General features: G+C 39.1%; 1 protein-coding gene across 4 annotated transcripts in view; it reads right to left on the bottom strand.

Annotated features, from left to right (window-relative positions):
- The window catches only part of LOC141103381 (coagulation factor XIII B chain-like), a gene marked incomplete in the record, with an annotated part of 968,440 nt that overhangs the window by 142,175 nt on the left and 812,543 nt on the right, over positions 1-13,722 (bottom strand). For all 4 annotated transcript variants that reach the window (XM_073592895.1, XM_073592894.1, XM_073592896.1 and 1 more), the window contains 1 exon segment: positions 2,212-2,394. In XM_073592895.1, coding sequence (XP_073448996.1) covers positions 2,212-2,394 — 183 coding nt within the window.

The following is a 13,722-nucleotide window of genomic DNA, read 5'->3' as shown; positions in this document are numbered from 1 at the left end:
AAAAATTTGGTATAGAGGGTAAATGTCTACAAGCCATCCTAGGTCTCTATTCTCTCCCTAGTGCTAAAGTATGGACGTCAGGCATCCTTTCTGACTCTTGCTCAATCACCAATGGCACCCGACAGGGATGTCCGCTCTCACCCCTGATCTCTGCCTTGGTGATTGAGCCCCTAGCTCAAGCAAAAATATCTAACCCCCTCATCTCTGGAATTTCAGTTGGGGACACCCCCCCACAAAATAAGTTTATATGCAGATGACATAATCATTGCAATCACTGACCCAGTACATTCACTCCCCATTTTATGACAGGTACTCGATGATTTTAGTGCAATCTCTATGTACAAACTAAACCATTCTAAGTCATCTATGACTGGTATATCACTGCCACCCTCAATTAAAAGAAATATCTCCAAAATCTCCCCATTCACCTGGGCCCCTAACTCTTCTATGACCTACCTGGGCATTCAACTCTTATCCCCTCCATCCATGCTTCTCCGCTCTAACCTTTCTTCCTTGCACCAGAAACTTCAGTCCATAAGTTCATCTATGTCATCCATTAAAGCATCCTGGGCCAGGCCTATAGCCCTGACCAAAATGTTCTTCCACCCACATGTTCTTTACTTCTTTAGGACATTGCCATTACCACTGCTGCCAGTAGATCTAGCTAAAATTCAACAACACATGCAAATCTACCAATATGATCTACTGGGAATCAAAACTACAAACCTCTTTCCCCTCAGAAGTGTGGCATCATACCCTCCTTTTTACCAAAAATGTATCTCTCACTGGGAAACCCTCATGAAAATCTATCACAAATGGTATTACACGCCTGATATGCTAGCACGCATCTTTCCATCCCACTCTTCGAAATGTTGGAGGAACTGTCATGCAATTGGAGAAATTTTTCATATATGGTGGGACTGTCCTATCATAACCCCTTACTGGAAGAAAGTGTCTGCTTTAATCACTAGCACCCTTAATGCTACCCAACAATTAACTCCATAAATGGCGCTCTTTGGTCTAGACTAGGGATGAGCCGAACACCCCCGGTTCGGTTCGCACTAGAACATACCGAACAGACAAAAAATTCGGCAGAACACACGAACACCGTTAAAATCTATGGGACACAAACATGAATAATCAAAAAGTGCTCATTTTAAAGGCTTATATGCAAGTTATTGTCATAAAAGGTGTTTGGGGATCCAGGTCCTGCCCCAGGGGACATGTATCAATGCAAAAAAAATGTTCAAAAACGTCAGGTTTTTTTTGGGAGCAGTGATTTTTTTTAATGCTTAAAGTGAAACAATTAAAATGAAATATTCCTTTAAATATCGTGCCTGGGGGGGTGTCTATAGTATGCCTGTAAAGTGGCACATTTTCCCCGTGTTTAGAACAGTACCACAGCAAAATTACATTTCTAAAGGAAAAATTGGCATTTAAAACTGATCGCGGCTGTAATGAATTGTCGGGTCTCGGCAATATAGATAAAACTCATAAAAAAAAAAAGAGCATATGGTCCCCCCAGTCCATTACCAGGCCCTTTGCGTCTGGTATGAATATTAACGGAAACCTCGAACCAAAATTAAAAAAAAAAAAAATTGCGCGGGGGTCCCCCTAAAATTCATACCAGGCCCTTTGGGTCTGATATGGAAATTAAGGGGAACCCTACACCAAATTTAAAAACAAAATAGCGTAGAGGTCTCACCCAAAATCCATACCAGACCCTTATCCGAGCACGCAACCTGGCAGGCCGCAGAAAAAGGGGGGGCGAGAGAGCGCCCCGCCCTCCTGAACCATACCAGGCCACATGCCCTCAACATGGGGAGGGTGCTTTGGTTTAGCATTTGGAAATTATGACAGTGTTCAAGTATATTTGTTACTTTGCTACCTATGTTCATATATATACAGCAAACAATATTCACCTTTAGTCTTTTGATAAAACGTAATAAAAAAAAAATTGGTAAAAAATTTATATTTATATTTATATATATATATATATATATATATATATATATATATATATATATAATAAAACTAGTGCATACCAAAACTTCAACATTTACAAATATACATTGCATCCAGAAGTGGATACTTAGTGTGTATGTTGAGCGACTTCGGGCCTAAATTATTAGTAGAATAATATATACGTTCATTTATCTTAGAAAACCAAAGTGTGTGAGAAACTCTCCATAAATACTGAAATCACCATACCTCGACAGACTGGCTCCTTTTCCCAAACTCCGTCTTTACATATAATGACCGGTTTTCCTTCAAGCTTATAATAATTTGCACACTTATATTTTACAGAAGAACCCGTTTGGTAGTCCTTTTGTCTTATTCCTGTGATGTCTCCAAATTGCACTACTGGTGGTGCACCGCATGTCTGTCCAATTGCTAAAAAAAAAAAAAAAAAAATTCAAGTCACGCAACTACATGTTTTTACAAATTTTTACCATTTTGTATTCAAAGTCAAAATAGTTTTTTGAAAACACAATGTAATTTTTGTCTTTTTTATTTATTTATTTTTTTAGGGATACTATGTCTTTTTTTTTTTTGCTGTATCTCATTGGAGAGATTTCCCTTCAGTTGCCATCTCGGAGGCACAACGGGATGCTATGGAAAAACACTGTAAAGTCAGGGGGAACATCCTTTTGACAGTTACCAAAGAAACAGCTGTCCACATTGGAAGATTTCCCCCCATCTCCTGTTCTAGGCACAGCTATAACATTTTGGAATTTCCTTAATTTTCTGTCCCAGTGACTTTAGTAATATAAATGGTGAATAGGCACAGAGAGAAATAAAAATCTGGCAAAAAATTGAATACTTACCTGCACAATCCAAAACATGACAAGGAAAAGAACTAAAACAGGTTTTGGCTTAAGACACACTAACGTTTTTAAATAGAGAGGCATAGAAGACAGATGGCAAATTAGATGGACCACGCATTTCCGAAACACACAGCAAAATGCGTGTTTTCTGTATGGCTTGCTACGCATTCGGAAAAACACAAATATGAATGGAGCCTCATTGTTCTTGTGTAAACACACCAGTTGTCCTTGCCCTTGTCCTCATCAACATGGGGACAAGGTGCTTTGGGGTGGGGGGGTGCAAGGCCCCCCTGCCCCAAAGCACTCACCCCCCCATGTTGAGGGCATGTGGCCCGGTATGGTCCAGTAAGGGAGGGCGCTCGCTTGTCCCCCTCCTTTCCTGACCTGTCGGGCTACATACTGGGCTAAGGGTCTGGTATGGATTTTGGAGGGAACCCCACACCATTTTTTTTTGCAGTGGGAGTTCCCCTTAAAATCCATACCAGACTGAAGGGTCTGGTATCTCATTTTTTTTTTCATTTTGGCAGGGGGGTTCCCCTTCAAGATCCTCAGCACACAAGTCGCACCGCAAGTTGGATCATCGTGATCCGACTTATATTCAAATGAATGGGCTCCCACAGGGAACCATTGATTTTAAATAGAGGCAGAGAAACACTGCTGAAAGCTGGTGCGGCTAAACGTGCATAAACGTCAATGCAAAAATCTACTAAAAGCACCTTTATTACAGCCGCTTTTTCCTAGCTTTGCAGCTCATTTTCCAGCACCCTGTGTGCATGAGGCCTTAGTCTATCAATAACTACAGAAATATTTGGAGCATCATAAGATTTCTATTTATTAGTCAAACTGAGTCTGGCCACAAACAGTACATGAGCAAAATATTTAGAATTAACATTCCTAGGCAGGAAGTGCATATAAAGGGTAAAAGAAAGTTACAAAAACATAAAGGTATAAAAGTGAGACACATATAAAAGCAAAAAGTATCAAATAAAAAGGATAAACAAAATAAAAAAGGACTTTTCCTTTTGAACATTGATCATACCTCCACATCGATGGAAACCCTCAGGTATGACAGAGATTTGATTTTAGATCTCTATTGACATACAGATCAAAAGTGAGTTGACATCAACTTAGACTAGCCAATTGGATGGAAGGGGCTGGCCACTGCCTATTTTCTAATTAACTAATTTTAGTAATAATAGTCTTTAAAACCCCATAAAGGTTTCCAGCCTTTAGCTTTGGATCAAAAGAGTAATGGTCTCAGCTGTTGCTCAGCTATGCGTCCAAACTCGAATACCCCGCACCATAAAAAGGACCCAAATAATAATGCCACCGCATTTGTACAAACTTGTTTTTTTATCAAGTGCTGCATGGGATGGGAGTTTGGAGTTCTTACCATTTTCCAGATTTTTTTTTTTGAAGCTTGCAATACACACATCTAAGGCTAATTGAGATGCAAGCAAAGAAACTATGGGATGTAGTGAGCATCTGTGGTAATTGGCCTACACAAATTATTTAACTTTTGAAAACTGTTCCTGTAGATTTAAATTTCACTGGCTTAATCATGAAAAAATGTATATGACAATAAGAAAAAAAAATATTTCCCGAACCTATGCTCTCTTTTGGCTAAGCAAATCTTCCCAGGTTCATTTCGCCAAGGCTTAGTGAATCCGGTTTTAAATTTGGTATACCCAAACTCAGAGGCGAATCCTGTTATTAAAGTCTGAGGGTGGCGAATCCTGTCATTAAATTCTGGAAACTTTTAGGGCTAATAAACAAACTACTGTGCAAAAAAGGCATGGGACCATAGGCACTGCCATGGCAGACATGTAACAATGTAAGAAAAAATGACTATATGGGGAGAGGGTCTTTTAATGCGGCTTGGAGGATAACATTAAAAATACACAAATCATTTTATTAACATGCTTGGAAGATGCTTTAAAAACTATATGTGGTGTTACAGAACAGCATGGCTTTTACAGTTTCAGCAACAACATACATATATTTCTTTATCGTACATCACAGGACACAGAGCAGGTTATTATACTAATAACTACTTGGGTTATATCCCACCTATAGGCGAATGGACACTGGTAGATCAATCAGAACAATCAAATAGGAAGTCCTCCCCGATATAACCCCTCCTACACAGGAAGAACAGTTTTTTTACCAGTGTCTGTAAGGTGGTAGTCACTGATGTGATACATGTGCTCTGGGAGCATACTTGGAGATCTGGATGGTTCTATTTAAAATCATGGACTTAATTCAGATCCATTCGAAAGAGCTGTCAGCCAAAATGGATGGTACCCGAACCTCATTGGACAGGAGAGAAGATTCCTCAAGGGTTTTTCCTGTAATGCAGCCTAATGGCGCTTGACCCTGTGTAATGGAGCCCTGTGCGGTGTTTGTTCTGACCACGGTGCTTTCCTACAGGGTGCTATACAGGTCCAGGGGAGTGGACCCCGCATTAAGAGGGACCCTGTCCCTGAAGGTCTTTTATGAAAAAGCTTGCCGTGATGGGTGAAGATTGGACTCCTGTTATATTCAGAGTCCTGCAGCAGGAATGGTAGGTCTGCATTAATTTGCAGTTTCTCTTTATAAAAAGAGCTGACTGTCTGGTGTTCTTTCAGTAGCCCCTAGGGGCAGTGTGCCATTTGAAACATGCTCTTTGTACTTCTTAGGAGTATGGGCAGCCGTTTCTCATCCAGCCACTAGAGGGCACAGGGGCTTATTTCTATTTAGGCAGGAAGTGGAGGGGTGGCCATGTTGGCCATGTGCTCGGCAGTTTCAGCTGGGCCTCTTAAAACATAACAGCAGCCCATGGATACTAGTGAAGTGTGAGTACTTACTAAGGGAGAACTGTGTGGCCAGACAAATCATGATTATATACTGATTATAAATAAAGAATTGCGCTAGGTGCGTGATAAATAAAAAACATGTAAATTACTAAAATAAACCGTGAAGGATATCCTGCTGCTAGGCACTATAACCCCGATATAGGGCACAGAGAGATAAATGTATAAATAAAAGTGCAGCGCCGCATAATAGACCAATATTTACCAAGTGAATAAAATGTGTAGGCTTACACTAATGTAAAGTATATAAAATTAATCATGATCAAAAATAACATCCAGTGAAAAAATAGTCCATACGTAATTAATGTGTTGAAGAAAATACATGCATAATGAAACACAAAATGTGACAACAAAAAGGTTCATAAGTGAAGGTGTCCCAACGAAAGAATTCCGATACAGTACCCTGGATCTGTGTTCTCCACCACTTGTGCTGCCCGTCACCTTTCAATAAATAACGGAGTCTTACCAGAAAGCCTGCGACCACCCTTCTCAGGGGGGTCAAGTCAGGCTTAGTAGAAACAGCAGGGACACTGTTAAGAGCTCCCTTCTCTCACAGGTGACCAGCTAGCGTCAATAAGGAATAACTTCCATGGCACACTCACAGGAGACAAGTGCTGCGCACCAATGGTTAACCGAAGGGACAGGAGCCACACGCCAATGAGCATCCACTTCCACAGCATTCGATGGATTATCCAAGAAAAGGAGGGAAGAAAAAACTCCAGTAGTGCAGATTCCTTTGGTGGTTTATTTAAACAAAAGTCCCAATACAATAAAACGTTCCTTGCAAGCATACAGATAAAATGTTCTGCTAGTATCTAAAAACAAAAACAAGCATGCGCCGTGCGTGTATACGCAACAAACCCTAAAATAATTATATACTGCATGCTTACTGCTGTAGCCAGGGATTGCTACTATAATTATTGTTGAACGGTTCATTATTTCTTGTATACGAGTTTGGCTCCCCCTAGTGTCTGCTGAACTCTGTCAGGATTTTCTTTCCTCCTTGAGAAGTGAATAGGGCAATGCATTGTGGGATATGTAGTCTGAATGAGGAAGTGACCCTGTTAGCTGGATCAGCCCTGGACTACAGGACAGACAATGCAAAGCACGCAGAACTGCCTGCTGGGAGGCGTGATAAAAGGAGAGGCGCAGCCTTTCTTTAGTCTCTCTGGACGCCATTCAATACCTGCCAACAGAAGGTCTGTGTGTGACCAGGAGTGTGAGACTGCGGCCTATACAGTGAGAGCCGGATCGCTCGCCTCTGAGGGATCTTAGAGGACAGCCCTGCTATTATAGCAAGCGGACCGGCCTGTTCTTCAGAGCAACTGGAAGCCATCTGCATTCCAGCCCATCGGGAGTTGTAGCATCGGCATGGTGGTGCCATCTTCACCGAACGGAGACGCCAGGAGGAGATTCTGGCTGGAGCCTCATATCTATTGGGATCCATTGTGGTGAGAGGACACCTGGATATCCAAATAGAGATTACAGTATTGCTGAGTGAGTTCTTTCCTACAGACTGCTGGTGAGACTTGTAGTTCCACGGATGTGAATCTACTTCTTCACAAATATCATACAGCTGGGCATTGGGGACTTGTCTTCTCTCCTACACTGTTGGGTTAGTACCGAATTGCACTCACATGTAAAGAGGAATTTACAAGGGGTGATATTTCTTCTGTTAAGCAATCATCATTATCCATTTGTTCTTCAGTCCTGTTCTTTATCCCTTTGGATTACAAATATACAAAACTACACTGCAGTATAAACATCAGGCTAGCTAAAGACATCCGAAATCTTAAGAACATTCACCATCCTTTCCTTTTACTAAGCTCTGCTGCTCTATATGCAGGGTTGATTATGGTATTACAACCTAGGGAGAGCCATTTTATTGGGACAATCTAAAAATGTTGCACTGTGTTACTGTGTGCATATGTTTTGTTCCTTTATGCTGGTCTGTGTGATGAGGCCTCAGGGGACGGATATCCAATACATGCGTTGAGGGTGTTGGATATTCACCTCCCTGTATACCTGTTCACATATACCTTTTCAGGTAACGAAGGTACACATTCTGTATATTGGAATTAAGTGATATTTCCTGTCAGTTATAACTTGTGTGTTCATGCAATTTTATTATGTCTATTCTTTATCTCAAGTAAACATTTCTGAGTGGTTCATTGATATTGTGTGAGTCTCTATTTACTACCACAGCTGGTGACATGACGGAACCCAGGGCCTCTGTAAATATACTTCATGGTTTATCATTATTGCGTTTCCTCTCTATTGCTGGGTTCCGCACTAATATTATCTTGTTAGATATTTTTATTGACATTTGTATAAAAGAATACAAATTATAACAAGCGTCGTAACTTGGGATACATATATAAATAATGGAAACATAGATGTGAGGATCCAGAATAAGGTCAAAATCTTTGGAAATAATTTGTGGAGCATGCCTCCAGACCACCCATCCACCCCATATGGGCTCAAGCTGTGGATGGATGGGGGCATGGTTATCTAGTTTTGGAAACGTAATTGCAAATAATATTTGGATTATGTGGTTTATAATATAAAGATGTAACAATCTCATTAATAAACATTAGCTGAGTGTAACCAATTTTAAAAAGACAAATAGTGAAACTCTAATCCCCAGAAGAAGAGCATAACTTAATGCAAATTGAGGAATAACACAGTAAATAAAATATTAAGGGATCCCAGAGTTGTCTTTTATATAGTAAACAAGAAAATAAAAATAAAAAAAGTAGATAAAGAATAGAGTACAAAACCGTACGGGCAACATAGTAGTATTAATGAATATCAAATAAGGGATACATTAAATTGCCCTTCATATAAAAGATGACTTAGGAAGACAAGAAATAGAACAGAAAAGAAGAGAGGGAGAGATAAAAGAAAAAAAGAAGAAGAGGAGGAAAAGAGGAGAAATCTCTCGAGGTGATGACCCGGCTCACAGCATGGATAAATAATACGACATTAATAACACAAGGAATCTAGTAAGGTAGCAACAACGACTGGTCAAACTCCAGAGAAAAGAAGTGTTTAACCCATGGTTGCCAAATCCTACGGAATTTATTCGTGTTATTATCTTCGATAGCTCTCATTCTTGCTAAAATGACAGCTTTGTTCATTCTGAGTTTGGGTTCCGCCATAATCAGATTATTGGTCTTCCATGCCTTGGCTATGGTTTGTTGGCTGCAGTATTAATTTGAATGAGTAATTGGAATTGCTTTTGAGTGAGTGAAGCCGGTTTGAGATTTAAAAGTGCAATGGCAGGGTCTGGGGCAATATAGGTATCTAAAGCTTTAGAAGCCATTGTAAATATATTTTTCCAGAATTCTTGTACCACCGGGCATTGCCACCACATGTGAAAGTGGGTTCCTGGTGAAGAGCATCCTCTAAAACAATCATTGGGATAAGATGGAAAAAATTTTGCTATTCTAGCTGGTACTAGATACCAACGTGCTAAAACTTTAAAGTTAGTTTCCAAAGCATAACTATTAGGAGATGATGATTTGGTGGCTAACCAAATATTAGACCAGTCGTTGCTGTCCAAAGTTTGTCCCATATCCTGTGCCCATTTAGCAGTATAAGATGGAAGCAACTCATTAGAAGTGGTAATGAGTGTTTGATATATAGATAAAATCACCCCTCTAACATGAGGGTCGCTTATACAAATACGTTCGAATTGAGACATTTGATTGAGTGGTGTACTTGAACTGAGGAGAGGCATTTAGAAATTCTTGATTTGTAAATATCGAAATATCTCAATATTTGAGATCCCAAATTTTGTACATAACATAGGAAATGTTTGAAAAGAGTCAGTAGATACTAGCTTGTACAATCTAGACAAATTTAAAGAAGTCCATGCAGAAAAAGATTTCGGAAATTTCCAGGCAGGATAAAAATCTGGATTCCAGAGAAAAGAAAGAAGGGGATTATGTATTGATTGGAGTTTATGGGAGCTACCAAACTTATCCCAGATGGCCATGGAATGTTTTGTGATGGGGTTAGTAAGATGAGATCTATCTTTTGTCTGAATCCACAACAGGTTGGCTACTGAAATGGGGTCGCTGTCAATAGATTCAATAGCTACCCACAAGGGTATTTCTTTAGTAGAATTAGAATGATATTTAGTTAATATTGACAGTTGTGCAGCATAGTAATCAGAGGAGAAGTTTGGTAGGCACAGCCCCCCACAAGATTTACTAAGATACAATGTGGATTTAGGAATGCGGGGTGTAATGTTACCCCAAATAAAGGACAGTACCTTGCGTTGTGTGAGTCATAAGAAGTAGGACGGTAAAGAAACAGGAAGTACTCTATATAAATATAAAACGTCGGCAGTATTGACATTTCTACAGCATTTATCCGTCCTAACCATGATAATGGTAGTGATGACCATTGCTTCATAAAACCTGTAACTTATTTTAGTAGAGGTAGATAGTCGGCTGCGAAAAGGTCAGTAAGTGAGGGTGTGAGATGCACTCCTAAATATGGCAATTGGCGACAGACCCAATTAAAAGGTAAAGAGCTTTGAGCCTGATAAAGGTCTGATTGTGTTAAAGAGACATTCATCGCATTTGATTTGGTGGGATTTACATATAATGCGGAGATATGTGAAAATGTATCCAATAAATTGAGAAGATTTGGGGCAGAAATGTGGGGATGAGATAAAAAATAAGTATATTGTCTGCAAAAAGACAAAGTTTGTGTTGGTCTTCGCCTAATTCAATACCTTTGACGTCCAGATTGGATCTAATTAATTGAGCTAGAGGTTTTATTAAAAGGGCAAAAAGGAGAGGGGATAAGGGGCATCCTTGTACCTGTTCTAATATCCAGCATGGCCGATTTATAGCCTGTGTATTTGATATAAGCCCTTGGATTATTATAAAGAGAAGAAATCCAAGTCAGAAAGTGTTCACCAAAACCCCATTTTTTGAGCATATATTGCATACAAGGCCAGGTGACTGAGTCAAATGCCTTTCTAATGTCTAGAGATAGAACGCAAGTTGGGATATGTCTAGATTTAGCTGCTTGAATCAGTAAGAGTGTTCGTCTAATGTTATCCCCTGCCTGTCTTTTGGGTATAAAACCCATTTGTGCACGGTGTATTAGTCGGCCTATAATATTGTTCAAACGGGACGCAAGGACCTTGGCTATAATTTAATGTCTAAATTGAGAAGGGAAATGGGTCGATAATTAGTCCAGGAAGTAGAGTCAGAACGTGATTTGGGTAACATGACTATGACAGATGTTAATGACTCAGATTGAAATGAAGAACCGGACAAGAGAGAATTAAGGGCTCTGGTTAAACTGGAGTTAAAAATGTGCTCAAAACTTTTATAGTATGATGCCGAAAACCCATCTGGGCCTTTTGTGTAGTTTCAATCCTTTAATAGCAGTCTGAACTTCAGTAGTTGCAATGGGGCACTCAAGTCTCCCTCGCTGTTCCTGATCAATAATAGGAAGCTTAATATTGGAAAACAGCATATTTGCATTATTCAAATTAAAATCTATAGCAGGGGAATATAACTTTAGCTAACTTAGAGTGAAACACTTCTAGTATTTTAATTGGGTTACTAGTGTATGCGTCTTGGGATGTTTTTAACCTAATGGAGGTCCTTATTTGATTAATAGATTTCAGACTTCTTGTCATAGGGGTGTCAGGTTAATTAGCTTTAAGATGTTGGATATGTTGGTGTTTGCGTATAAGTTTGTCTGCTGAATCAGTTATAAATAGATCTAAATCTAGACGGGTTTTGTCTAGTTTAGCATTATTGATGGCATTCGGGGATGATTGAAATGCATTATGACAAGAATTAAAGGTAGCTTACAACTTTGCGAACATTAGTTTACGTTCTCTTTTAAGCTTTGTTGCCTGCTGTATCAATCTGCCCTGAAGGACCGCTTTATGTGCTTCCCATAAAGTGAGGTCAGAAATGTCTCCTGTACCATTAGAAGAAAGATAGTCATTTAGTGCTCCTTCAATCTCAAGTCGATGGGAAGGATGAGTAGATTCATTAATACACCAAGTGGTATCATGTGACCTGGGTATTGTGGAAGCAATAGTGGTGAATATTGCACAATGGTCCTTCCAAGCAAAGGGGAGAATGTTAGAGGATAAAATTTCAGGAGTCATGCTATAGGGGACTAAAATATGGTCTATACGTAAAAAAGATTTATGTGGATAGGAGTAATGTGTAAAACGTCTACTAGAGGGATTAATTTCTCGCCATGTATCAACCAAACCATGTTTAGTAAGTAGATGTTGGAGGGTTAATTTATTGGAATTGGTAATGGGGACTGAAGGCGATTTTTCTAGCAAAGGAAAAACCGTCGCATTTGAATCTCCGCATAGGATTACAGTACCAAATTTGTGTGTTTCCACAACTTGGAAAAGATGGGATAAGAAAGATTCTGTTTTTTTATTTGGAGCATAATATGATACGATTGTAATAGCTATATCTGATATATATCCAGTAAGAAGTATGTATCTACCCTCTGGATCATTTAGTTGTGTTAGAAGGGTAAATGGCATAGAACGGTGAAACCCTATAAGAGTACCACGTTGCTTAACTGTAGTAGATGTAGTATAAAATTGTGGATATGAGGTAGAAAGAAATTTAGGGGAAGCTTTATCAATGAAGTGGGTTTCCTGCAAACATATAATGTGAGCCTTCTTGGCTGAAAAAGACCGCATTTCTTTCGTATGTTTGTGTGGAATATTAAATCCTTGCACGTTTAGGGATAGGATGTTTATAGGTGCCATAGTAAAATAAAATTGACTGACTATCTTAACATAGAAAATATGTTCTAAAACTAGAGCCTTGGTCACCACCTCGAGAGAGAAAAGAGAAAAGAAAAAAAGGAAAAGACAGAATAAGGAAAATCAATATATTGTTGAGTAACCCTGTTATGAAAATACTTTGATGTTAAACAGTAACAAAGCACTAGGGTGTGGGAGCATCTCCTAGGAGTAATAAAAAGACTCCTAGAGGCTCCAAAGCCATCCTCAGAGTCTTGCATAATAATAGCAAGGGTCTGCAGGTGGCGAAGGGGGCAGCAAGAAATTCCAGAAAGGATGAACCTCGCCGGAGAACTACAGGAACTATGTAGTAATTACCATAGCCTATGTGTTATTAACTAAGCAAATCTAAGACACAACCAACCATGAAATGATCACTTTGGTACTAGAAACATGTAAAGAAAAAATAAAAAAAATAAATAAATAAAAAAATGGGGGGGGGGGGGGGGGGGAGTATAAAGAAAAATTGCTAACGTTTTAAATGCTATTAATAAAAGATAGCCAGATAATAAGAGATATTGGCCAAAAAAATGGGCCATTATTTCCGTCCATTAAGAATTTAAATTAAAAAAAAAAATAAAAATTAAAAAAATAATAAAAAATATTTTTTGGAAAAAAAAGCAACTGAATTACGATTCTCATTATAATTCAAGCAAACTGAGAAAATTCTAAATGATTATTATTAAGATAATCATTAGAGAAAAATATAGGCAAAAAAAAAGGATAAAACACCCCATAAATCTGTAGTTATGGTTTTGTAGAAAGTAAGCTAGTTTAGACAGTGAATGGTACTGGAGACCTGAGAGAGAGAAATAAATCAAAAAATATATGAAAATCAGTCCATCGAGTCTTCGATAGTAGGAGTCGGATTTTCAAAGCGACCCCGCTTATGTAAATTCTGGCGTGAACAAGTAGATAGGTTCGGGTCCGCTGCTGTATTTTGCTGAGGGGATCTGGAAGCTGATCTTCTGCGAGATTGGTCTGTAGATGGGGCTCGGTCTGCTAGGCCCATTTCAATCAAGGCTGACTGTAAGTCCTCTGAAGAGCGACAGACATATCTGGTTTCTAAATGAGTAAATCTGAGGGAGAAAGGGAATCCCCAATGAGAAGTGATTTGATTACATTGAAGTATTTGTAATTGGGGTTTGAGAGTGCGTCTTTTAGCCACTGTAATGGGAGATAAATCTGCAAAAAGCTGATGTGTTTGACCCTGGAAGATGAGGGG

This window comes from Aquarana catesbeiana, linkage group LG07, assembly GCF_042186555.1.
Source record: "Aquarana catesbeiana isolate 2022-GZ linkage group LG07, ASM4218655v1, whole genome shotgun sequence".
Classification (NCBI taxonomy): domain Eukaryota; kingdom Metazoa; phylum Chordata; class Amphibia; order Anura; family Ranidae; genus Aquarana; species Aquarana catesbeiana.
Note: the sequence above shows the minus strand (reverse complement) of the source record. Positions and strands in the feature narration are given on the sequence as shown.